At 40.4% G+C, this 25,194-nt stretch overlaps 3 protein-coding genes across 6 annotated transcripts; 2 read left to right on the top strand and 1 right to left on the bottom strand.

Annotated features, from left to right (window-relative positions):
- Positions 1-363: 363 nt before the first annotated feature.
- On the bottom strand, positions 364-4,305 carry angptl5 (angiopoietin-like 5). The gene is made up of 8 exons (XM_029519810.1): positions 4,129-4,305; positions 2,623-2,794; positions 2,432-2,535; positions 2,256-2,349; positions 1,525-1,628; positions 1,331-1,451; positions 870-1,055; positions 364-759 (listed from the first exon to the last, which is right to left on the bottom strand). Exons 1-8 carry the CDS (start codon positions 4,183-4,185, stop codon positions 440-442), a joined length of 1,158 nt encoding a protein of 385 aa, XP_029375670.1. The 5' UTR covers positions 4,186-4,305; the 3' UTR covers positions 364-439.
- Positions 4,306-7,759: 3,454 nt separating this feature from the next.
- Positions 7,760-14,588, top strand: LOC115054312 (transcriptional coactivator YAP1-like). 3 transcript variants are annotated; one of them, XM_029519477.1, is made up of 9 exons: positions 7,760-8,246; positions 8,582-8,823; positions 9,673-9,872; positions 10,492-10,646; positions 12,106-12,207; positions 12,438-12,541; positions 12,770-12,888; positions 13,249-13,349; positions 13,600-14,588. In XM_029519477.1, the coding sequence occupies exons 2-9, from the start codon at positions 8,611-8,613 to the stop codon at positions 13,779-13,781; spliced, it is 1,176 nt and encodes a 391-aa protein (XP_029375337.1). In that variant the 5' UTR covers positions 7,760-8,246; positions 8,582-8,610; the 3' UTR covers positions 13,782-14,588. The 3 variants fall into 3 exon arrangements, with proteins under 3 accessions (XP_029375337.1, XP_029375335.1, XP_029375338.1); XM_029519475.1 differs by having other exon boundaries at positions 8,577-8,823; XM_029519478.1 differs by lacking the exon at positions 12,106-12,207 and having other exon boundaries at positions 7,762-8,246; positions 8,577-8,823.
- A 3,302-nt stretch (positions 14,589-17,890) lies between these two features.
- On the top strand, positions 17,891-25,018 carry birc2 (baculoviral IAP repeat containing 2). 2 transcript variants are annotated; one of them, XM_029519385.1, is made up of 14 exons: positions 17,891-17,909; positions 18,347-18,421; positions 19,966-20,885; positions 20,986-21,266; positions 21,528-21,830; positions 21,979-22,267; positions 22,606-22,705; positions 22,822-22,900; positions 22,992-23,040; positions 23,306-23,548; positions 23,703-23,801; positions 24,094-24,249; positions 24,468-24,509; positions 24,739-25,018. In XM_029519385.1, exons 3-14 carry the CDS (start codon positions 20,792-20,794, stop codon positions 24,930-24,932), a joined length of 1,929 nt encoding a protein of 642 aa, XP_029375245.1. In that variant the 5' UTR covers positions 17,891-17,909; positions 18,347-18,421; positions 19,966-20,791; the 3' UTR covers positions 24,933-25,018. The 2 variants fall into 2 exon arrangements, with proteins under 2 accessions (XP_029375245.1, XP_029375244.1); XM_029519384.1 differs by lacking the exons at positions 17,891-17,909; positions 18,347-18,421 and adding an exon at positions 18,506-18,955.
- Positions 25,019-25,194: the final 176 nt, after the last annotated feature.

Genomic DNA, 25,194 nt, shown 5'->3' with positions numbered 1-25,194 from the left:
GCTGGGTGACCCGCTGCCTCATCTGAAGTCATCTTAAGAGTAGATGCAACTACTTAGAAATGTCTCTCTCTTAAAATTATTTATCTATCATTACTTAATCATTTAATACTTTTAATACAACTTTGTGACCCACAATTTGTTCCTATCAATCTGATCCTCTAATCAATAAAGTATTAGTGAATTAAATATTAAAAACATTAGCTCTGATCATATTATATGAATTAGAATGCTGCTTTTCCTTGTTTCCCTCTGCTTGAATGAGCAGCAAAGAATGATTTTGAATTATCAAAAATACATAATAATGACAAGTACATACATGTAATTTGTTAAAATGAACACAAGACTTCAACAAAACAGCTACATTGTTTTATTCAAACTAAAGTTGTACAAAGGTGCAGTGCAACTTTTACATTTCTGACTCACATTTCTCTGTCAACTGTCAGTTATTGGTTGCGATCCTCCTGACCTTCATCGTGACAGATTTGATGGTGTGAGGGACGCCGTTCTGCCTCCAGGTGTCCCACAGGATGCGTGTCCTCTGTCCCTGGTGCCGCTCTGCATCTTCAGGAGAGCCGTTGAGGTTCGCCAGCCCGCACTGGTTGAACCACCATCCTGTGTGGTTGTGCTGAGTGCTGCAGCTCTCCACCACGCGGCTGTCCATGGAACAGGAAGGATTGCAGCCATCGTTGTCAACATCTGACGCGCTAAAGGGAGCCGTGTCCTGGTTCTGCTCCTGGTCATAGCCACGAAATGCATCACCTGCACAAAAACAGACAGAGGGACACATCATACACAGTGCAATTACCCCAGTTTTGAGATGCCACAGCAAACAAAGGCTCTTTTGTCTGAGTGTGAAGACTTGTTCATACCTGCACTCCCTGCATATCGGCCCAGGTGAATACTAAAAAACTGGGTTTCGTTGTCCAGACGGAAATCATCATATGATGCGTAGGAAGTGATGTCATCTTGGGAGACCAGAGCGACGTGGATTTGAAAGCGAGTGTCTTTCTGATTTACTATATGAAACACCTTCCTCAGGCCTAACCAGTGCTCTCCTACACACAGACATAAAAGAATTGCCCATAGTCACCATCAAAAACTAATAACCCACACAGTATTTAAGTATATAACGCATATACACAGTATTTTTTCCTTCACATACTAAGTATAAAGCTGCAGACTTTGTGTCCTGAATACATTAAAAGTGACGTTTTTTGTGTTTATGTTAAGTACTGATATTTGTACACATGCAGTATGTACATCAATCATTTTCCCTGCTTTTGGCATGAAACTGAAAATGTTCCTCTGTCATTGTACTGCAGTGCACAACCTGCAAGGTTTCCAAATCCATCAATATAATCAGCCCAGGGACGTTTGAAGTCGGTTAATCCATCGTTCCTCCTCTGCATCACTGTCCATCCGCCTCCCATATAGTCCATCTCACAGAAAACCTGCAGGACAAGTTGCTTTGAGCAGTGACTGATGAGTGGCTGGACACTGAGAGTGGCCAAAGGAATCAGGTACCTCAAAGGAGGAGTCGCTGTTCTCTGGGTGGATGATGTAAATACCACTGGGTATCTTGGGAACGACAGACACAAGGCTGTCCTTTATGTCACTGCAGTCTCGTCCTGATCAGAACAAAAATATCCTCTTTGTTAATACAGAAAAATGTGTATTTGTTCAAGTTCCCGCTGTCTCATTATGACTAATGACAAACGAGTACATCTGCGTATCTGTGTAGTTAAAATCCATCACTCTGCAACAGTAATTGAAGGAGAGAAAATAATGTTTGTTAATAAGAAAAATGTGTACTAAGTTACAGAGGTGATAATTTCAGCAACATGTGCAGTAAAAACAATTTACTAAACTGACCTGTCACTGAATATTAACCACCACATTTGCGATAATCTGGTTACCATGACATATATTACTTATTTTACTCCACATGACGAGCCAAGTGCCAAAAATAAAAGTAGTCATTGTTCAATATTTTTATTTCAATAATAAAACTAACTGATAATCTATTACTAGTGACTAAATCTATCAAGTCTGTCAAGTAATTAGGTCACTAGTTACAGATACATTAATATTAACTTCTGAAAAGAGTTGCTCAAAAAACAAAAATACTCCAAGTACTGTACTGAGTAGTTGGCGTAACTCTCCACCACCAGTAAACTGATATTGGTTTTAAAAGGACGATATGTCACAGATCTGTCTAAAAGTTGCATCGCTAGATGTGTCTGTATGTGCGTTACCATGGGACTGCACAGGTTTCATGGAGTACATCTCAGTGTTGCTCCTCTGGACCTCTGAGCTGAGGGTCTGCACTTTAGTCATCAGCTCCGCCACCTGAAAATGTGACACTACTGTGGACACAGCCGGCCAATGACACGCTCAGAAACTCTCTCTCACAGAGTGAGGAAAGGTGTACCTGAGTGCTGAGGATGTCCAGGGCTCTCTGCTGCTCCTCCATCACATCCCTGATCAACTTCCGTGTGCTGCGGCCAAACGTCAGCAAAGACTGCTGCAACTGGCCTGCACACACACACACACACAAGCATTTTGAACCACAGATGATGGGGACAGTGAGGTAACAGCATCAGCAAAGACGAGAGATTTTACCGCAGATTGAATGCTTTTCATCTCGTAGGAGCTTGACAGTGATGTCACATGGAATAGAGCATGTATCCCAACGTTTGACCCCTCCGAGAGCTTTCTGGACTTTGCCAGGATCATCAGAGAAATCCTCGCCATCGCTTTCTGATTGGTTAACATTAGTACTGGATGCTGTATCCTGGGGTGGAAGAAAGAATGACAGTCTGTGATTGTGTGTCTTTATATGCATTGTGTGTTATGTGCAGCAAGCCTGAGGGAGGACCTCAGAAACAGTGGGGAAACAAGTCTAGTTCACCTGAAGGCCTTTTGTCACAGGACACTGATTTTTCAGCAGGAAAAGGTGAAACTTTCCTCCTCTCCAAACAATGAATTCAAGTGCATCTGAAAAGATTTCTTTTTGCTGTTGTTTATTTGTTTCAAACTCTATGAAAGGGACACTTTGGGACTGACATAATAAAGGAAAGGAACTAATCCATTTAATAATCAGGTGTGTTTACAGCGTGCTATTTGTATTTTTACTCTTATTTGCTGTCATATACATAAGTGGAGTATCTTAATACTCACCATGCTCCATTTAGTGTCTAGCTGAGTCAGCATACACAGTACCAGCACTTGGAAGTGGCGCTCATAAATACAGAGTCAGTATGTATGTGATTTTCCTGATGACAGGCCAAAATGTCTGGACCGAAGTTGCTCAGCTTTGTTGAATTGTCGAAAAAGAGCGGAGCGGTCTGGTGGACAGTGTGGAGGATATCTAATTCAGCAGCTCTTTGAATAGAGCAGGGTTGTTGCTGAAGCCCCTGACTGAGCAAGCAAGCAGGCGGATGAGCTGTTGCAGCCCTTTCCAGCGTCTGGATCTGAATCTTACCTCTAAAGTTGAGCACTTGAACTTTAAGAGCAATATTCTCTAATGGAGTCCTACAAAATCTTTTGAAAAAATGAATATTTAGGTGTAAATATTAATATAAATTAATATTAATATTTAATGAATGTCTATTGATTGTATCTATTTGATGATATTTATACACATTTAATCAGGAAATATAGCTTCTGAAATGTGATCATGTTTTCAGGTTTTCATCTCATTGCATCCTTCAAGATTCATATTCTCATAAAAAAATCTGTCGGGATAGTAGAAATAATTTGATCTTTTTTTTTTTTTATTCACAGCCATTTTAAATGTAAAAACACTATATAGAATTATTAAAATCAGTTCCACCTTGATAAACAACAGTAAAAAAAAAGGTGCTAACACAGGAACACATAACTGACAATAATATTTTTGTGTAAATGTTTAATTCTACACACACATGCACACACCACAACAATTATAATGTTCAATTACCAATAAAGTAAAAGGCACATCCCATGATGCCATAGTCTAATCCCTAACATATGCGATTGCATCAGAATGTCTGGTGGAAATTTATAGTCAAATTTGTAAAAAGGTCAATTATTATTGCAGATAGAGCCACATGTCGAAAACATGTGTGACATGCATATTGTACATACTGTGGAGGAAAGCAGATGAGGCAAAAGCAGGAGGAGGACAGTTGTTGTCCACATCATGTCAGTCTGGTCTGATTGTGATCATTTCCTTCGGGAGAGAGGAGGGCTGAGCTCCGTCTGCTCCGTCTGCTCCGTCACCAGCAGCCACTCCTTCATTTATGATTATTTTTCCACAGACTCTTTTCCCTTCACATGTCCATCGCTCCTTCCCTTTTACTTCCAAGCCTCTGTGACACCGCCTTCCTCTCACTTGTCACACCTCACCTCGCCGCTTCCCTCTCTGTCTCCACCTCTATCAGTCACTCCCACTTTTCCTTGTAAATTCCCATGACAACATCCCCTGTGAGCTCACATTTGTAAATGGGCTGTTGATAAAAGTCAGCATATGTTTCTGACAAGTAGCTAAAAGTGCTGATTCCAGATTTGTGGTAAAAAGTGATTGCGCTCCCCCCAAAGCGTGTATTACCAGACATTGTTGCTTTACAGGTTATATCCTGCCGTCAGCATGAGAAACAGATGTGGAAAGGGAAATGAGCAGCTTGTTTTAATGTAGGAACGCTTTCTCTCTGCTCTCTGCTTGTGTCTTTGTGCAGGAGCTGCCGATTAAGGTAGGCTGCCTCTTTACCTCAGCCCCTCTTCTCGCTCTCTGACCACTGACTCATACATCTGAAAACAGTCTCCCAGTGGGTCAGACCAATTACTCTAGTTAACTGGGCAGTTAAGTGGTGAGGAGAGTGAAAAGCAATGGGGAACAACAGCACATTCCAGTCAGGGTCCAACTGGAGGCCTGTCGCTGCCCTGGAAAACGTTGCTATGATTGCCAAAGGAAAGATTTCTGTTGTTCTGAACCTGTGCAAGTTTACAGCCGTGGTCAGCAAGAAGAATGTGAAAAGCTTGGTGCCACAGCCTTGGGGCCCCCACATCTGTCCCATGTTATATGCTCCAGTAAAGAAACCTATACATGCATATGACACACTATATCTGCCAGGCCAAATGCTGAGACAATTCAGCCAAGACTGTGCAATATCTGTTCACCAGATACTCATGATTCATGTAAAGGTATGAGGTTAGGATTTCAAAAAAAAAAAAGGCAGACTTTATTTTCCCAAAAAATGACAAAAGGCAAAGAAATATAAACTAAACTGGGCTCTAAGTGAACATACTGTGTATGTGAGCTGGTCAGAGAAAATATTTCGTGGACCAGGAGCACAGTAACTCAAAGGACGCTAACTCGATCGAGCCAACTTAATGTTGACAATAACAAGACTAAATTGAAAAAATGTGCCAATTGTTTGAATGGAAACTGCCAAACCGTGTCAGTTGTTTTTAAAAGGCCAGTGTGTGAAATTTAGTATGAGGACCAAAATAAGAATATGAAAGCCCTTATTTAGAGCACGTGCTTATTTTGTCCATTCTGGGCAACTGTAGAGACGTGATGGTGCAACATGGTGAGCTCCACCGAAGAAGACCCACTCCCTCTGTCGATATGAAGGCCTCCCTCACACACTGGTCCTCAACATGGCTGCTTTTCACGATTCAATATAAACTTCAGAAAATTAGGTTGAGAGAAATGATATATCGTAACAGCAGTCACATTATTATAACCTTGATCACTGAGTTTTGTTTTGTTTTGTTTTTTTTGTTGGTTTTTTTTTTTGCCTGTTTTGAGTAAATCCTCTCTTACACTCAGACAACTGTACAATTGTATAAATCACTGTATAAATCAAATGAGTATGTTTAACAGTGCTGCAGAGATAATGATCAAAATAGCACAGAAACCATGAAATCTCTATCTGTACTTCGTGGATTTATTTGACAGTCAAACCCAAAATAAACATATTACAGATGTAAGGTAAGACAGTGCCACCTAATGCCTACTGGTGTGTATTACATTACATTTATGGTGTGTTGACCTTTTTGTCCCCTTCTCAGAAACTTGTGGTTTCACAGATCTTAACAGATGTTTCATGTTCTGCAATCACATTATTTTCTGTTTTTGAAGGAAATTAAATAACTCAGAATGCACAGTGCTAGTAGAAATATACAGACAAAAAACAAAGTTATGAGCAATGAAAAGCTGCAGTTATCACTCACACACACACACACACACACACACACACACACTGAAGTTGCCACTCCATCACAACAAAACCACAAAACAATAATTAAACAGGAATATGTACAGCTTTAGAGGAATTTTGTGGTTTCAAAATCTCTGCTGTCTCTTCCTTCACCCTCAACTTATGCAATGTCTTCACACACACAAAAGGGAAGTGCATTTTTTATCATGCACACTTGAGTAAAGGTGTGAGGCATAAAAATCAGATGCGAAGGAGAATCCTGTGATCACTGAGTCATCACAGAAACCTGAGTCCAGTTAAACTACCTCAGTGTTGAATTACCTTCCTCATTTTTTACAGTATTGTAACCTTTTCTTGTTAAAGAGAAGGAGGGATTTTGATTTTGATTGTAACTGGAAACTATGTAACAACAACTTTATGGTGACATTCAATTTTGAGTGTACAACCCCAGAGAGTCATATAAATATAACAAGTAACATGACTAATCCCTTTTTGCGCGCCCATCTTTCCCCTTTTATATTCCCTCATATGAAACCATATAATCTAAACATTTTCTTTAACTTTAAATATGCGCAGATAAATAAAGAAGCATTTGTCAGTCTTTTAAAAGAAGACACCAGCAGTAGTTAAGTAGTGGGAGTTTATGTGTCTCATATGGTCTGTTTGTGTGCAGCTTGATCAGATGGTCTGAATCAATCATGTTTCTGAATATCTAATTATATGGTATCATATTTTTCCATTGCGCTTAAATTAAAACACACAAAAATCTCTCATATGAAATCATGAAAACTGTCAGAAAAGACTGTGTTCATGTCTGAGGCTTCACTCAGTAAGAAGCTTATGAATGAAATATGTCACCAGGGTCATTTAAAACAGGTTATACATATTATATCTTCTGTATCAGTTCATTACAATTCTGATATGAGACTTCATGCTGTTTACTGCTGGACTGCATGTTTTGTCTTGTTTGTTTTTTATCATTTATTTAAATGTAAGGATTTTTCTTCTTATTATGCTGGTGTTTTCCTACACAGGATGAGTTTACATACCACTAAACAAAACTAAAGGAAGCAAACAAAGATAAGTCTTCTCATTGTTGAGAGGGTTTTGATATTTTTAGTTGTGTTTTTTTTTTTTGTGAATTCCTATTTCCCTTTTGAAATGAACAATCACAGCAGGTTTACATTAAAAATACTTTTTGAATTCATATCTACAGTGAAATATATATGAGTCATTATATCCGCTCTAGATAATGATTATAATGAAATAACTGAATTAAAGGGTTAGCTGGATGCACAAAAGATCAGATCCTCAGTCCAGCCAGACGTTTTCTTTCAGTTTAATTTGTTGGCCAGCTGAGCTCCGGTTCACTGACTGCGTGTTTTCCACCAGAGGGCAGACAGCGTGTCTGCGCCTGCACCGACAAACAGGCTCCGGTTGGGTCGGCCTCATCAGGGGCGGATGTTTTCCCAAAGCAACTTCCCACCCCCCAGCTCCCCCCCCCCCCACCACCACCACCACCAGCTCCTCTCAAACCTCCGACCTACAGCTGGTCCAGATGAGAAAAAAAAACATACAAACAAACAGACAAACACACACAAAAACACACACACACACACATACACTTTAAAGTGGAAGCCGCTCAGAGGATGAAGTGATCCACAAACTAAACCAGACGAGCTGATGACTTTTTGCTCTGTGTGACTCTTCAGCTGAGGACTAGTTGTCTCGGTGCGGGCCGCACTCCCTCATTTCCCCCGCAGCTGCGGCGGCTTTAAACCCCGCAGCCTGCAGCCCCGCCCCTCAGCACTATCACATGAATCTGGACTCAACTGTGGATGGGAAAAAAGTTTGGAGGTCTCGCCGGAATCACTTTTCCTCCAAACGGTTTCATCCAGATGTGGGATTTATTCCGTTTTGTTTCCGCCTCGGGAGTCTTTGTGTAGCGGAGCGCCCGCACCGGAGGGGCCGCTGGCTGTGATTTCAGCCCCTGCAGGAATACGGAGAGTCTGAGGGGGAGAACGGTCCGGCTGCTCCAAGGTATGTGGGAGCCATGAAACCAGCCACACTTCTCTGTCTGCCCCCCCCCCCCAAACACACACACACACACACACACACACACACACACAGACCTGCTTCTCTTTACAGCTGATCACCTTCCGATTTGTTTCATGTGGAAATATCCAGCCGCCCCGCAGCTCGGATGGGTGGGTGGGTGTCGGGGAGGGGGGGGGTGTTGGAGGGTAAACAGTATAAACAAATCCCGCTGTAACTCCACCGCTCACACGCAGCGAGTCTCTAACGGGCCGTCCTTTCTCCTCTCTGTTGTTTTAATTGTTTATTTGTTTGTTTTGTTTCTTCTGATCAAAGTTTAGTTTCGACGCTCGAACTTTTTTTGGGCGACATGGACGCGCACCGCGGCGGCGGCGGCGCGCCTCCGGCCGGGCAGCAGATCGTGCACGTCCGCGGGGACTCGCAGACGGAGCTGGAGGCCCTGTTCAGCGCCGTGATGAACCCCAGCAAGGCGGCCCGACAGCCGGCCTCCCTGCCCATGAGGATGAGGAAGCTGCCGGACTCCTTCTTCAGGCAGCCCGATCCCCGAGGCCACTCCAGACAAGTACTAACAACTGCAGCTCCACCGCAGACATGACAAACTGGCGTTCAGGGGCCCTCAGCGATCAGATGAATGCACTTCAAAGCAATCTATCCAAAACTCCTTCGTTGCATATTATTAGTTTGGTGGAAATGCATAGGAAGATTTATTTCCCCATGCATTTGCTGAAATCAGGAACGACAAAAGAGATGAAGTGACAAAGCAGTGCCCCATACAAATTCCCCACAATCCAACGTGGTATTTTCTTGTTTTTAATCCAATCAACACTGCAAAACCCGAACACACTTAATTGACTCACATATATGACAACGAAAAGCTGATCCTCACATTGTTTCATCACTGCTGCTTGAAAAATGTTAATAATAATGTGATTATCAGAATAGAAGTCAATTCGTTTTCTGTCAATTAACTTGGATATTTGAAATCATTTGACAAGTGATGCCAAATATTTATTGGTGAGAATTTTCTGCTTTTCTCTTTATTACACTGTTGTAAATTTAATATATTTGGGGTGCTGAACAGGCAAGATGAGACATTTTAATGGACCCTGGACTTTTTATAAGTAATTTACATCGTTTTTATTATTTTGTGCAATTCCTGGAACCCACTTTCTATAATCATAATGTAATTATGATTTAGGATAAGATTTGATAGATATTTTACACTGTGCCACAGTTTTTTGTTTGTTTTTTGAGCTGAAAACAAGTTCATCTCTTAGATTTGTAGATGCGTGAAATGAAGCGAGCAGTCATGGGAATGCCCAGTTTTCCAGTTCTTCCTCCACCTTTTCGAACTACATCTTGACATTTGTGTCTCATCATGATAGTTGTCAACCTACTTTTTTCTTGTCAGGCCAGTTCGGATGGAGGTGTGTGCGGCTCCCTCACTCCCCATCACGTCCGCGCCCATTCTTCCCCTGCCTCCCTTCCAGTCAACTCTCTCTCCACCCAAGCAACAGATGTAACAGCCCCACCGATAATACCTGACGACGTGCCACTCCCCCACGGTTGGGAAATGGCCAAAACACCTGCTGGCCAACGATACTTCCTCAAGTAAGAAGTCAAACTTCATCATTGTGTTCAATTTTCTGTATCAAAGTTTATTTAAAAGCTTCCAGTTCAGAAAAAGTCTTACCCCCAGCAGATAATGCAGAAGTGTAAAAAGTTCTACATTATCTGTCGCACAATTTCCCAGAAGCCAAGCTAGTTTTGTTTTATGTTTGGTAACTGAAGATCATATAAAAGAGCCAAAAAGCTGCCAAATCACACATTTGAGAAGCAGCCAAATATCTCTGTTATTGATTAATTCTGTAATAAAGTACAGGAAAGAGAAGAATTAAAAAACAATCAGTGAGCAGAGAAGGTGCATCTATACACAATAAACAACGGCTCAGATTCAATCAATTACACTCAAACAGAAAATGCTCCAACTAGTTTTTCAACCACAGTGGTTCCAGACAGTTTCATTTATGAGAGCACATGGCCCGACAGCTCAAACTGCTGTCAAAGGCCAAGCAGTGCTGTGTATCCTCGTGAGCGTAGATGTACGCATGCACATCTGGTAGTACAGGTAAAGCAGGTCTGAGGCAAGACGTACCTCATGCTTCTCATCCATCAGGTTACTGTGGTTTAACAGATACAGATACGTTCAGACCTGTTGTGTTGTTTGCAGTCACCTGGATAAGACAACGACTTGGCACGACCCTCGTCTCACGCAGCTTCAGTCGGCTGCAGCTCAACATCCTCTCCCTGCCGCACCGACCCATGCTCACTCCCTCAGCAACCCGGCACCCACTACGCAAGCACAAAACATCAATCCAGAGACAGGTATCACTCTGCCCTCCACCCCCATCCCCTGCCCCCGCTCCTGTCAACCTCCAGTTTCTCTTGAAAGCACAGACCTAATTCAACTCCATCTCCAGCGGGCCAGGTCTTTGATGGGTTTGATTTCTTCTGGATTCCCTATTGGTGTCTACATCTATTGGTTTCTATGACTTTGTTGGGAATAATCACATTCAGAGATTAAAGCCCAAGGTGAATTTAACTCATGGCATTGAGATGGACTCCCAGGCTTTGATAGAGGAAACGTTAAATTCAATCGGTTACCATTATTTAGATGCAAGTTGTAAAGCTTGTTAGACCATGGCTATCTTTGAATATATCTCTCTGGTGTCCAATTTTTATAGGGTCAGTTCATCCAAATTACAAAAACTAAAAATAAGATAACTTGTACATAAACAGGTTCACAGTTTTTAAAGGTGGTGACCATATGATCATACAGCAAATGTATTCAGATGTCTAGCTGATGCTAATATAAAGCTTTATCCCTTTTAAATTAGACAAATTAAATGGACATCTACTTAAGTTAAACTTTTTAATACTCATTTTTGTTACTGTACAATTATCATTGTACAGTAAAGCTCTAACTTTATTCAAAGACCCCTGACTCTACTTTCATTTCATAGTTTTTTGTTTCAGGGGCACAAATGAATTGTTTTGGTTGATTCTAAAAGCTCTTATCAGCCTGGTTGTTGGCTACAGTAGGCAGCTGTAAAAAATCCACCGAACATCACTCGCAGCGATAGCTGCAAACCTTCCTAGAGACGAGCTGGTGAGCACAGAGGAACATTTAGCAGCTAAAGAGCCACATATTTCCCTCAACAGATACCGGAGGCCAAAAACTGCTCCGAATGAATGTTAATCTGTATCGTCTGTGAAGTGTAAATGGGCAACAGGCTCACAATAACAACTGTATGAGTGATGTTAATGTTGTCTTTACAGCTTGTTTTCTACTGCCCAAAGTGGTTAAAATATCAATTAATGAAGGCTTATATAAAGAGAAACAAATCATTTTCCAGAATACCCAGAGTAACAGAGGCCATGTTTCTCGAAAGATTTATTGCTGTTAAATTTCTGTGTTGTTATATTAATCTAATTTTGGCTGAACAGACCCTTTAAGAATGGAGCACTTTGATTCCTACACCTCCTCTTTTTGACAATGGGCATCCTGAGTATTGATCGAATATGACATACATCTTTTTTTTTTTTTTTTTTTTTTATAAAATCTCCCATCCACTACATTTAGGTCAGATTTTTAGACCATTTACCTCTACAGAACATGCTATTGCTCTTCCCACTAACCTTCACGTCTATTCTAAAATCTCTACAAACTGAAAGTTACCCAGACATTAAAGGACGTGGGCCAAATTCAACTTTTTTTCTCTCAACACTCCATGCACTCCATCCACCATTTGCGTTCTCACTGTGTACTTTCACTGCTGTTCAGGTCCACTGCCTGAAGGCTGGGAGCAGGCTGTGACTGCAGATGGAGAGGTGTACTACATCGATCACATAAATAAGACCACCACATGGGTCGACCCGCGTCTAGGTAGCACACTATCAAATTTGTGTCTCCTGAATTGACAATTCTTGTTTGTCAATGAGAAACATTTTGTTCCAATGTCCACCATCACAAGTTGCTGTTTAGCAACACAAATAAGAAAGATCGCAAAGTTTTGACAAGTTTTTCCTCATATGTCATTACTGAAATGGTTTACCTTGTGGAGATGTTTAGTGAAATGTCAGAAAGTTCTCTTCCTATGAATTTTATGTTTCCAGCACAGAAGATGAACCCGGGGATCCTTGGTTTGGCAATGCAGCAGAGGCAGGAAAAAGACAGGCTCAGATGCAAACAAGGCCTCCCTCAGCAAATCCCACCACAGGTCAGACGTCACATAAAATTGTAGGCAGTTGTGCCCTGCATAAAGCCTAATGAAAAATAATATCTAAATTTCGTATTTGAAAGGGAGTGAGAAGTATAAACTTATTTTATTCCATATCCCTTCTCCATTCTTCGAAATATCTGTGCTTGTATTTCTAAATACAAACACAAAAACATACTCAGAAGAAGGTCTGAAGACAATCACAGTGTTTGTGTGTGTGTGTTTTAGGAGGCAGGCGGAAGAACCCAGATGACCGGCGGGATGGACCATGATAGGAACACACAGTCACTCGTCCCATCTCTGGATGTCAGAATCAGAGCATCAAACCACGAACCTACACTTAATGGGTGAGTTCATGTTAATATTGTTGTCATGTATCAGTGTTACTGTAGGGTTTTTGGGAAAGTTATTCTTCGGTGAAAGAAGGTGAAAAGGTATTTGTAATTAATCTTTCAAGTGAAAGAGTAAGTGTGGAAATAGTTTTCTAGTGGATAAGTGTAATACCACTCACAAAGCCTAAAGCATTGAAAGCTGGCACTCACCAGTAGCCTGTCTCTGTGGAAACAATTTCCCAGTAACTCTGGATAATTCATTAATCTCCCTGACAGTTAGATAGTTCCAGGAAAAAATCATATTAAATGTCATGTCTTTTAAATGTGATAATGAGCAAAGATAAATATGTGTATGTGTGTGTGTTTTTTGTGTAGCGCTCACTCTCGCAATGAGAGCACTGACAGTGGTCTGAGTGTCAGCAGCTTACCCCGCACATCAGACCATATGTTGAGCTCTGTGGATCACATGGATACTGGTAATTCATCGAATTCTACATTTTTACATTTAGCAGTACTGTAGTGATGTGTTTTTACATATTAAACTGAGGAGTGAGTGTTGGAAAACAGAAATTGTTTATTACAAGAAAAAAAAAAAGAATGCACCAGCCTCTGATCCAGGTGCAGTTGTATCAGAGAGTCAGTTCCAGATTCAGAAGAATTCCTTTATTTCCAGCAGCTCAGTTGATATTTAAATTCTCATGTTCTCCTGTCATCTGACTTGTGTAGGTGACTCTGGGGAGAACTCTTCGATGACCTTACAGGAGGCCATGCCTGTGCTCCCGATGTCTGAGGGCGAGGAGCTGATGCCCTGCATCCCTGAAGGTCTCAGTTCAGACCTTCTGATGGACATGGAGACCGTTCTCTCCGGATCACACATGGACAGGGACAGCCTGCTCACCTGGCTATAGACACGTCCCGCCACTGCCTTCATATGGTTTGACATGAGGCCTTCATGATGGGACTAAGGATTTTGGAAGATTTTTTGTTTCGAACATGGTACACAACATCATTACTGAGAGAATATGCTACTCATGAGTGATGGATACCTAACACCACTCACACTCCAAGGAATATAAGAACCTGACTCTCTCAGCAGGTGGTGAGCTGCTGGTATTCTCTTTTGAGCCCGATATTACAAAGATGCATGATGGAGAGTTTGTATTTTAATGACATGCCAATTGTTTTCAGCCATGGACCTCAGATGATGCTCCCCACACAAAGTACATCAGACTTCATTTTAGAGTACAGATTTTTTTTATTAGGCCTACTGGGATCATACTATTGCAGAAACTTTTCAAAGCACAGTTATGTCATAAATCTACATGCACAAATCTTATTCAACTGTCACGAACAAATATCATATTCAAATTCATGTTACTCCATGTAGCTCGTGAGAGAAAATATCAGCCACTACCTCTTAGCAGCATGCAATTTATAATTTTTATGCACATTCTCACAGTTGTTCAAAACATACTCAAAAGAACAATGTGAGAAAGAGATGATTCAAGGAATTTGTCTTACCAACACTACATTGAATCCATTAAATCAAAAATCCCTGCCAACTGTGGTGTAACACAGACAAATCAAGGAGAAGAAGAGGCGGTCTCATGGTAAACCAGCAGATGAGAAAGATGAAGCAAACTTACATTTGTCTCAAATGGTTAGTTAAAATCTTCACAATTCCTCCCCCCCCCAAAAAAAAAAAAAAAAAAAAACGCTGGTAAAACCATAAAAAGCTCATTCATAACAAATCAAAGCCTGTCAAAAGCATTTAGAGAAATGAAGACCACAATACAGGTCTCCTGACAATAAAACAGTAATGTCAGCTTGTGGGCCTCTTAACGGTCAGGAAAGGATTAGCGGCAGTAAATTAACACTTGGTCAGAATAATGCAAACCAACACAATACAGCTCTTCCCTCAGGACCCTGTAATCTTGGTCTCATCAGTTCACTCAGTAGATGATGGTTTCAACAGCTGCCCTCCATATTTGTTACATTATATGGCCTTGCTGTGTGAAATGGCACATCTGCTCTTTTTAAATAGATTTTTATAGAGGCTGGTTCATTATTTTAAAAACCATTTCAAACTTCCATTTTTCAAACCAACAGCAAATCTTGCAACAGCCTTGGTTGAAATCACCTATTTTGATTATACTAATATTCAGGGTTTGTTGCTATTGTGTTTCAGTGTTTGTTTTTGGATTGCATTAATTACAGTGGTCGACTTTTTCCTCCAGCAGTGAATATAAGCTTCACAAAGGTAATATTAATGAAGAGTTGTTTTAGCAGATGACATTATATTGCACAGCTGTAATATCAATGTGTCCATTTCTTCTTTAGGAAGTGAAGCTATTTGAAACACCTGAGGCAGGATGATTTTCCAACACTGGCCATTTAAATCAGTCAGTGGAAAAAAATAGTCAGTCAGCCAGCACCCCACTAACCTTCAGATTGAGCATTGTTTTTCCTTTTCCACTATTGATTTAATACATTCCTAATAATTCTTCCTTTCCTAAATTTTTACTTGTCTGTAATTCACATTGGTTTCATTCACATTTTTCAGCGTCACCTCCTTGCCAAAAACTACGCCTGTTCACAAATCATCAACACTTGATGCTTTCGCTGACCATTTTTGGAGCAACAAATGTGACCCATTTCCTAATAATTGATTGAATACTCAAGACACAGCTCTGGATCATTCTTTAAGTCATGTGTTATTGTGGTGTGGTAATGCAATTCAGTGTAGATGGATTTTCAGAGTTGCCACTGCATTAACAAACTGAACAAAATTATTACGTAATGCTGAAAAAAGCAAAACACTTTTGACACTGCAAGGAATTGTTTCTTACTTTGACAATGCACACATAGCGATGTATGGTGTGAACTTCAAAACAAGTCCTTTAAAACAAAAACATCTTGTACACAAAGTTGGGTTTTCTTGGGGGGAGTTTTTTTTTATTTTTTTTATTTTTTTTACAATTTTCTGTTTCCTCATATATCTATTCATTTAATTTATAAGTCATAATTACACCAATTGAAGTATATAAAAAAAACTACTCAAAAATCTTTTCTGGGCTGTGGGCTTTTACAGAAAAACAAGAAAAATTTGTTTCAGAGTCATTTGGAGAGTCATCAGAAGTATTGTATTTGCGTCCGCTGTGGTTGTACGTTCTGTGAGTCTATAAGAGCTATCTGGTGCTGTAATACAGAAGGCAAACATCAGTATGGGGATCTCATTAATTCTCCTTCAACTGTTAAAATATGTAATAGGTATGTATTCTGTTTTTATGCACTGGCTTTCTTCTGCAGTGTGTTTATGTTTTATCTGAATTTGAATCTGTTTTATCATTAATGAGATTATTTCTTTTAACCAGCTTCCTATTTGTATGTGTACATGTATGACTACACATACACAAACACAAACTTATAGTATAAAGACCCCCAAATTAGAGCCCAGTCACCTTCATATAATCATTTCTAAATAAAAGTACAATGGGCTCATACACATAATGCAACACACACTACCTAGCCTATTATTTATCTTAGCATGCATGACACTCACTATGTATGTTACACATTATGATGTTTATCTTCTTATTTACAGAGTTTGGCTTGTGTCAGACTTGTTTTGTACCTTTTTATGCATGTGCTTTATATAAATATATTTCTTCTTATTCTCGCTGTAATCATTTTAAAGGAGTTTCTGTTTAATAAACTTTTAAAAATACACCTCATAAGTAGTATTGTCTACTCATGCATTTAATTTGGATTTTTCAAGGTGTACATTTTTTTTTCTAGTAGAATAACTGAATCTTCTTTAAGCTTTGTTCACAAGGAGTGCATGACTAATTCATGACTGTTATCCACAATACCTCTGACTAAAGTATGAGAAGTGGAAAAGAATATGTCCTCAACCAAGGGATTTCCCTGCATTTGCCCTCAGTATCCAGCACAAAGCACAGGGTGAGTGATGAAAGGCCATTGTGATTAAATCAAAGAATTGGTTATAAAATAAGCACAAAAGGTAAGGAAATTTGTGTTTGGTAGATTATTTCTTTGCTGTAACAATGCTTCTTGGCAATAAATCATACTGTTGGAAAGCCTGTTTATTTCCCTTTGAAATGATGCCACATTTGAAAGGAGTATGCATTTGTGGGGTGAGCAGCAGAGCTGAGTATGGCAGCTGAATGCATGAAAAATTGGGATGCCAAATTCGTGGCCCGTCTCTGATATCCCTGTTATATGGAACTCTGTGTTCACTTTGGAGATGGTACTAGGGCCCACTCCAAATAATGCAGCAACTTGTTTTTGTGGAACACCAGCTATAAGTTGCCCTGTCACACGGACCCTATCCAGTCAAACTTGGCATACCGATTCTTGGAGCAGACACCTATTGACCACTGTAGCGGGGCCCTTGCTCACAGATGCTGCCAATCAGGCACCTGAAGCTCAAAACAAGAGTCAATTGCAACAGCAAAATAAGTTGTTTGGTAAAAATACACCTCATAAATAGTGTTGTCTACTTACACATTTAATTTGGATTGTTCAAGTGACAGTTGATACCTGACTGGTCAATTCTAATTAAAGGAAGAAGAACTAATTGGTCAGTCACATAATCACATGTGACTTTTACAGCTGAAATGAGTCATTTGGGGAATGTGTTGGTACTTTAGAGCAGTATTTATAGTTTGATTTGACTAACTAACTTGAACACAACATTTTAGGTTGTTTCCAGGTTATGGGCTCTCTGTAACAGTGAAAGTAATATTAATAGGTCAACTGGTTCAAAATTTTTTGATGGAAAATAATACAAACCACCCTTGAGGAAATGAATGACAGGTACTTTACATTACAGCCAAAAGATAGTTTGCCCCTGTTTTTTTTTTCGATTATATGTGATTTAAAATAAAAAGCGAGACAAATTTAAGAGGCGTGATTGTGAGGGGAAAGCGTTTGGGAAATCAGTGGAAATACCATAAACCAGTCTATATAAATGACAGCTCATATGTACCTAGTCTTCAGTAAGGCTTCGACATGTAAGTATCTACTTTAAGAGGATGCTCCATATAATTTTATCCTAACTTTAAAAAATGTGGTAACACGACTCGTGTTTGACTTGTAACGTATTTATGTGAGTACTATAGCTCTGACAGTTTCAGATTTGGTTGTAGCGTTAGATATGCATCACTTACGGTATTTTTTATTTTATTTTTTACCGTGTTTGTAGTTTAACACGCAGGTTTCCAATACAGCTATAATTTTATACTGACGGATTTATGTAACCTATTATTGTTATGTGGCCAAATGTATGCGCTCTGTGGTAAGATACCGGAAACCAGCTGAGCATAGCGGACTGATATTACAGCAGGATTATTGTATTGGTTTTCTATTTTATTTATTTTATCTTAATTTATTATTTTTTTTACCTATTTGGTTTCTCTTTCTCCATTTCTCTCTCGTGCTCTGACGTCAGACCGGAAGCAGTTTGTACTTTGACCCTTAGACATCAGAGGGACTTTCCGTCGTGAGACGCCAAAATTGTGAAACGGTGAGTGTAATTCCGACCCGGAAAATCATTTTTATCAGTGTCCTGTGCTTCTTCCCCTGCGTGCTTTCCCTGTCTTATTTCTTTCTCGCTCCTTAATTAGCTTCAGCAGAGTTTGCTTTAGCTAATTAGCCTCAGCTAATGTGGTTAGCGTTAGCAAGCTAATGTCTGCTGATCTTATCCAAACTGGTTTCAGCGGAGCGGCGCTGGCTGACATTAGGTTTTAATCCATAAACCAGAACTATCGTCAATTTCATCTCAGTCAAAATTCCTCGTAAATACCAAAGGACGTGGCTAATGTTGACCTTGAAAGCAGGGGGGTTGGGCCAGATCGTAATCACAGTATGCTGAGTAATTTTGTTCATAGGAAAGTACCTTGCCGCCCAGTCTCAAATTGAAACCAGAGCCAGACAGTGTCAGCAACTTCAGGTCTGGATGGAGTAAATGAAACATAGGCTCTGACCTTTACAAGAAATTATTTGGAGGCTTTGCTTAATGGATATTATACCAGTTTACAACAACAACAACAACAACAAGGTAGGACCACACGGTTGGATTGAAATTTATTCTAAATTAGTTTTGTTTAAAATCCAGCTCTGCTTTGTCAAGGGATCCTGTCTCCAGATGCAGTTAGAACTTGATAAAATGAGATATTTAATTGACCCAGCTTTATGGGAGAACATTTCTGCGCTTCAGGAATGCCACATAAACACACAAATAATGAGAGGCATTGAGAAAGTATATTATTCTATTTGCAGCTTTCCAAATGTGAGAGTTCTCTTTTGGAAAATTTTGGAAATCTTTTGGAAATTTTGGAAATTCACTGTTGTTAGCTTTTGAACTGTGTCCACATTATTAACAAATGATTCATTAATAATAGAACTGACAGATGTACCAGTATTGGGTTTGGTATTTGGTTTGTTACATCCTCTTTCATACTATAGTACGACACTACGACAGTAAAACAAATTCTCTTTTGGGACAGTGCTGACATAAGTGCTTACATAGACACAGTGCTTACATAAATCTTCACCATTAATAACACTCACTCACCTTCATCCGCTTTACCCGTATCCGGGTCGCAGGGCTGCTGGAGCCAATCCCAGCTCACATTGGGCAAGGGGCGTGGCACACCCTGGACAGGTCGCCAGTCCATCGCAGGGCCAACACACAGAGACAAATGTTCGCATTCACACCTACGGTCAATTTTAACATTGCATACATGCATATCTTTGGACGTTGGGAGAAAACTCATGCAGACACTTGGAGAACATGCAAACTCCGCACAGAAAGGACCCAGGCCAGGAACCGAACCCGCGGCCTTCTTATTGTGGGGCAACAGCAACGCCGCCGTGCTGCCCGAGCTATTCACAATCCTCATAAATATAGTTTTTATTCTTCCTTTTGATAGCAATGTATAATTAAGTTATTTAGATATAAACAACGATGATTGTAATTTAATGAAGATTTTCAAAACAGAAAGGATTTCTACATGAACGTAATTCAACCATTGTTTTCTCCTTTTGGTGTGTTTTCCATTTTTGCAGGCACTGCTCATACCAAACTAAAGAGGGAACCAATTATCCATATTCAAGGAGGATACAATTTTTCTTATTGGGTTTTACTATTCAATGATGGAGGCTTAGACACCTATAAAAGTGATGTCCCAAATGGGGGGAGGGGTTTGAGATCACATGACCCTTGGTCTGTGTGTGTGTGTGTGTGTGTGTGTGTGTGTGTGCGCGCGTGCACTTGAAGCATTTATTTAATTTATAATGTACATCATATCATACCATATGTTTGAGTTTAAATGGTTAGAAAGTGTATTAAACATGTCTGCAGCAAATATAGATGATTATAATATGGCCACTGATCCGGGGTGATCTGTTACTGTTTTAAGATTGCATTTAATTTACCCTATTTAAATAGCCTATTTTGGTTTTTTTTCTTTTTACACACAGGGTATTTTCTGTTAGAAGTACATTCACTGTGGCTGTAACTAAAAAAATTAAAGTTAAGTTTCAGTAGGTAAGTGGTCAGAGGTTGCATTCTCTACTGGGTGCAAGTAATTTAGATCTAGGAGTATGAAGGAAATAGGATGTTAAGGAAAGATGAAAGAGAGGTGGGTGCATTTCTTTGTGACTTTTGCTGGATTGGTACGTTTCTTTACAAGCTCTCCTAAGTTTCTCATTGAAGCAACCCTTCCTTTCTTTTGTCTTGGTCTGCCTCATGTTTTCCCAGCCCCTTATCTTCATTTTCATTTCCAGTGAATGAATGTGATGTGTAAGAGGGCAAGACCTTGGGTATTCTCAAACCTCTCTCCCTTTTGAAGGACATCACTTTCCCCTATTATCACTCTACTTAAATCACAAAATGGAAACTCTTGTTCAGCTCAAAAACAACCAGTTTTTATTGGGGTTGTGTCGTAACGGGCCTCCACCTGACCTACAATATGATAACTCCTCAGGTAATTCCTTTCTTTATCAAATATATTTATCATTTATTTATTTTTCCTCCCAATGTGACTTCTTAATGTTTTAACAATATGATGTAATGTTTATCTTCAGAGCTTTTCCGATTCTCTACGTATGCTCGTTTCCCGGCTTCGGGAGTCACGGAGCGAAGTCTGGCGAGGGCAGGCTGGTACTACACTGGCGTGGGTGATCGTGTACAGTGCTTCAGGTGCAATGTGATAGCCGAGGGCTGGCAGAGCGGTGACTGTCCAATAGAGAGACACAGACAGCTGTCCCCTGCCTGCTCCTTCATCCAGAGCCTCCCGTCTACAGCCAACCTTCCGTCCTCCTCTCACTCTGCCTTTTCTCCTCTTCGCATTGCCCCAGCCATGCTGGTAAGGGGAAGGGATTTTTTATTTTGTCTTTTTTTTTTATAGAAATACAAGGATGTCTGTGTTGGTTTCTTTTTTTTTATAGAAGAAAGTTATATTAGGTTTAGTTGAAAGATTTTTTTTGTTTTTGTATTCAACAATCTGTTTTAGTTTGTAAATTTAGATATTTGTAAAACTCTTTCAATACAGTTGTTGTGCTCATTAGCAGCATTTCGTCTATTGTTAGTTTTTTGTTTTTTTTTTTACCTGTTAATTTTCTTTCAGCTTTCGGGTCCAGGCCCAGGTGTTGCTAACCCAATAGTGAGCCAAGGTGAGGAGCCAGTCGGCTTCCTAAATATGGGTTTCTCGGCTCCACCACCCTCCAGCCCATTGAGCTCTCGGGGTGTAGAGGACATGTCCCACCAGAGACCAACATGCCACAATCCCAGCATGCGCAGAGAGCAGGACCGTCTGGACTCCTTCCACTCCTGGACACTCTCAATCATCACCCCTGCAGAGCTCGCCATGGCAGGCTTCTACTATTTAGGCCAGGGTGACCGAGTGGCTTGCTTTAGCTGTGGAGGACAGGTGTGTGTCTTCAACTTTTGGCTTTTTCTGATTTAAACTGGTAGTGGTCAGTTGTGTACAGCATGATGTTACTTCCATTTTACTGACATGTGTAAGGATATATCTGAACAATGAACATGACAATATGTTGTTTTTTTTGTACTTGTAGTTAAGTAACTGGGAGCCAGGTGACAGAGCTGTATCTGAACACCAGAGACATTATCCAAACTGTCGTTTTGTCCGGGGGGACAGAGCTGATAATGTGTCGCTGGCTGGAGTCGCAGGCGCTGCATCTGGAGCGGTGACTTCTCAAATGTCTGCAGGAGGCCCAGCCCTGAGTAATGTGTCCAACCCTGCCATGCAGCAAAGCGAAGACAGGCTGCTCACCTTTGTCAAGTGGCCATCACGTATACCAGTCCGCCCTGATCAGCTGGCTAAAGCTGGCTTCTACTATGTGGGTAAGGATGATAACAAAGAGAGACAGTTGTTCAGTCATCTCAGTTTTTGTGTGGTCCCCCTGCCTACAGGTACTTGTCTCTGTCCCATTTGTTTTCATTGAAGCTAAAACTGAGATTCCCGGAAAAATCTACATATTAAGGGTGCTTGGGGATAACCATGATCTCATGCTAGTACTAAATGTGACCGCAAAATAATTTCAGGCGAAAAAAGAAATGAAAGATGCATTACACATCTTAGTTTGGGTTTGAACAGTCACCTTTTTAAGAATCACGTGGCCTTTTTCTTGAAACCCCCTAAAATCATTTGTCACACTGAAAGCTCTTTGATCGCCCTCAAGGTCGAAATGATGATGTCAAGTGTTTCTGCTGTGATGGAGGCTTGCGATGCTGGGAGTCTGGAGATGATCCTTGGGTGGAGCACGCAAAATGGTTTCCTCGGTAAGTGCTGTTGTTTTTGATGAATTGGGCACCAGGGGTTCTATATATTTTGATTATCTAAATACACCTGAAGAGGGTAGTTTATATGAATGATTTTATTCTCTACTTCATTGCAGATGTGAGTATTTACTTCAGGAGAAGGGCCAAGAGTTTGTTCACCAGATTCAGGCCCGTTTTCCACGGCTGTTTGAGCAGGTTAGTCAAGAGCAGCATCAGTTTCTTTGTTGAAACATTTTACAGAATAACTGATTTTACATACATCTATTTTCTAATTTCTCCCTAACAGCTTTTAACAAATGGAGATCGCAGCTCCAGGGAGTTTGTGGATCCCCCTGGTAAGTCTGACATTACGTAACATCAACATTAGAATTGTGTAATAACACAAGATGACTATTCAGGAATAGCACAGACAGAATAAAACATGACGCTCATTTATCTTCAGTTGCAGCTGTGTATTTCAGCTATTGTCCATTTTTGTTAAGCATAGTGGTCTTATTTAGCACTCATCTTTAAAACTGTAGTTGTGTTGAGCTGATAAAAATTAATTGATACAGTCCAGGCCAACATGTGAACTGAAGTGGAATTCTCACCTGCCCACAGTGGTGCACCTAGGTCCAGGAGAGGAGCGATCTGAGGATGCCATCATGATGAACACCCCTGTGATCAAGTCTGCCTTGGAGATGGGTTTTGACAGAAGTCTTGTCAAGCAGACAGTCCAGAGCAAGATCCTGACTAGTGGTGAGAATTACAGAACAGTCCAGGAGCTGGTTTCAGACCTGCTGAGTGCCGAAGACCAGAAGAGAGAAGAGGAGCGTGAGATGCTGGCAGAGGCGATGGCATCAGGTAACACTGACAATGGAAAATTCAGCTACGCATTTATTGTCCATGAAAGTGAGGGCACAAATTCTAGTCAATTGTTAAACAGCTGTTATAGGACCAGTGAACCTTTGCAAAACTATCCGTTTATTCAACAACTCTTTGTCTCCCAACATTTCAGATGGTTTCACCTTTGTGAAGAGACACCAAGCAGCGTTGATTCAGCGCCTAAAGAGTGTTGAGCCAGTGTTGGACCATTTAAGAGAGCAAAATGTGCTATGTATGTTCATCTTTTTTCTGTGTTTTAGTTAGTTTAGATTTAGAGGATGGTGGTTGCTATTTTGGTGTCCAGGACTTTCTTTACAGCCATGATCAAACAATTTCAGATTAAATCTTGAAACTAAATGAAAATCACTTTTATAGTGAAAGTACACACTTTAGTAGGCTTTAGTATAGTTTTAATGAAATTAGCTGAGTTACTTTACAGTTTTCATATAAAATAACGGGACTTGTCATGTACATTATGATCTGAAACCTTGGTTGGGAGTTGACTCTTTCTTGTTGACCTGCAGCCTCTGAGGAGTATGGAGGTCTCCAGGCTCAGACGTCAGCACAGCAGCAAACTGCCCGGTTGATAGAACTCATCCTCACAAAGGGTAACGCCGCTGCCGAGGTCTTCCGCAATTGGATCCAGAAAAATGATGTCCATCTACTCAGAGATCTCATGGGTATGAAAAATATTTGATATTTTGGCAACTAATGCTTCAGTCAGTGTTTACAGAAACCCTAAAAAAACAATGATCAAACTCTAGCTCACTCAAATCAGCCCCACAATCACTTGAATTTAAAAAGTGAGATTGATCAGATTGAGGTCTTCAAAGATATGTTGGTTTGTATGTTTGTAATGACTAAAGCCCTAACTGATTATGCTTTCATTCCCATTCAGCCCAGTCAAATGAAGCTGCGTCCCCAAGCCAAGACCTTTCAGGTATGAAGACAGAACGCCTGTCCTGCCAGTTCAATACTGTGTGCTTGCTTCTGTAGTCTTTAATGCATTTAATACACACAGCAATACCTAGGCAATGCGTGTATAGATTAAGTGACACAATGTCAGGAAACTGCAGGCCACTTAATATAAAATTCCCACTTCAGTATCGACGCAGATGTAGTAGACTAGTTTGTGGGATATTATGATGAAAATGGCTCTTCTCCTGCAGACCTTCCAATGGAGGAGCAGCTGCGCCGCCTGCAGGAGGAGCGGACCTGTAAAGTTTGCATGGATAAAGAAGTCAACATTGTCTTCATCCCTTGTGGACATCTGGTGGTGTGTAAAGAGTGTGCACCATCTCTGCGGAAGTGCCCCATCTGCAGAGGTCTGGTTAAAGGCACAGTCCGAACCTTCCTCTCATAACCAGGAGGCTGTGAACTGAGTTCAGCAATATGAATATATTTACTTTAAATGTTTTAGATTATAAAAAATAAAAGTATCTTAAGCAATGTCTTGTTTTTCTTTTTTTATCCTAAAGAAAGCTGTTTTTTAGTTTTTTTCATCCCCTCCCCATCTGCAAAATTGCAAACATTTCACTCTGATTTCACACATTTAAATATCAAATAGATTCCTTGAAACAGCTGAGAAATGAAAGATCCAGATTATTTTTAAGAGTGGTTGTGAA

The sequence above is a fragment of the Echeneis naucrates genome, chromosome 14 (genome assembly GCF_900963305.1).
Source record: "Echeneis naucrates chromosome 14, fEcheNa1.1, whole genome shotgun sequence".
Taxonomy (NCBI): domain Eukaryota; kingdom Metazoa; phylum Chordata; class Actinopteri; order Carangiformes; family Echeneidae; genus Echeneis; species Echeneis naucrates.
This window is presented reverse-complemented; position numbering and strand designations above follow the sequence as displayed.

What these genes read in the sequence shown, in the direction of transcription:
- LOC115054312 (XM_029519477.1), top strand. Translation starts at nt 8,611, where the DNA reads ATGGACGCGCACCGCGGCGGCGGCGGCGCGCCTCCGGCCGGGCAGCAG. An exon ending in CCCGAGGCCACTCCAGACAA is followed by an intron (nt 8,824 to 9,672) that starts GTACTAACAACT and finishes TTTTCTTGTCAG; the next exon opens with GCCAGTTCGGATGGAGGTGT. An exon ending in GGCCAACGATACTTCCTCAA is followed by an intron (nt 9,873 to 10,491) that starts GTAAGAAGTCAA and finishes TGTTGTTTGCAG; the next exon opens with TCACCTGGATAAGACAACGA.
- birc2 (XM_029519385.1), top strand. Translation starts at nt 20,792, where the DNA reads ATGGAAACTCTTGTTCAGCTCAAAAACAACCAGTTTTTATTGGGGTTG. An exon ending in CACGCAAAATGGTTTCCTCG is followed by an intron (nt 22,706 to 22,821) that starts GTAAGTGCTGTT and finishes ACTTCATTGCAG; the next exon opens with ATGTGAGTATTTACTTCAGG. An exon ending in GGAGTTTGTGGATCCCCCTG is followed by an intron (nt 23,041 to 23,305) that starts GTAAGTCTGACA and finishes ACCTGCCCACAG; the next exon opens with TGGTGCACCTAGGTCCAGGA.
- angptl5 (XM_029519810.1), bottom strand. Translation starts at nt 4,185, where the DNA reads ATGATGTGGACAACAACTGTCCTCCTCCTGCTTTTGCCTCATCTGCTT. An exon ending in TGGATTTGGAAACCTTGCAG is followed by an intron (nt 1,056 to 1,330) that starts GTTGTGCACTGC and finishes GTCTGTGTGTAG; the next exon opens with GAGAGCACTGGTTAGGCCTG. An exon ending in CCGATATGCAGGGAGTGCAG is followed by an intron (nt 760 to 869) that starts GTATGAACAAGT and finishes GTTTTTGTGCAG; the next exon opens with GTGATGCATTTCGTGGCTAT.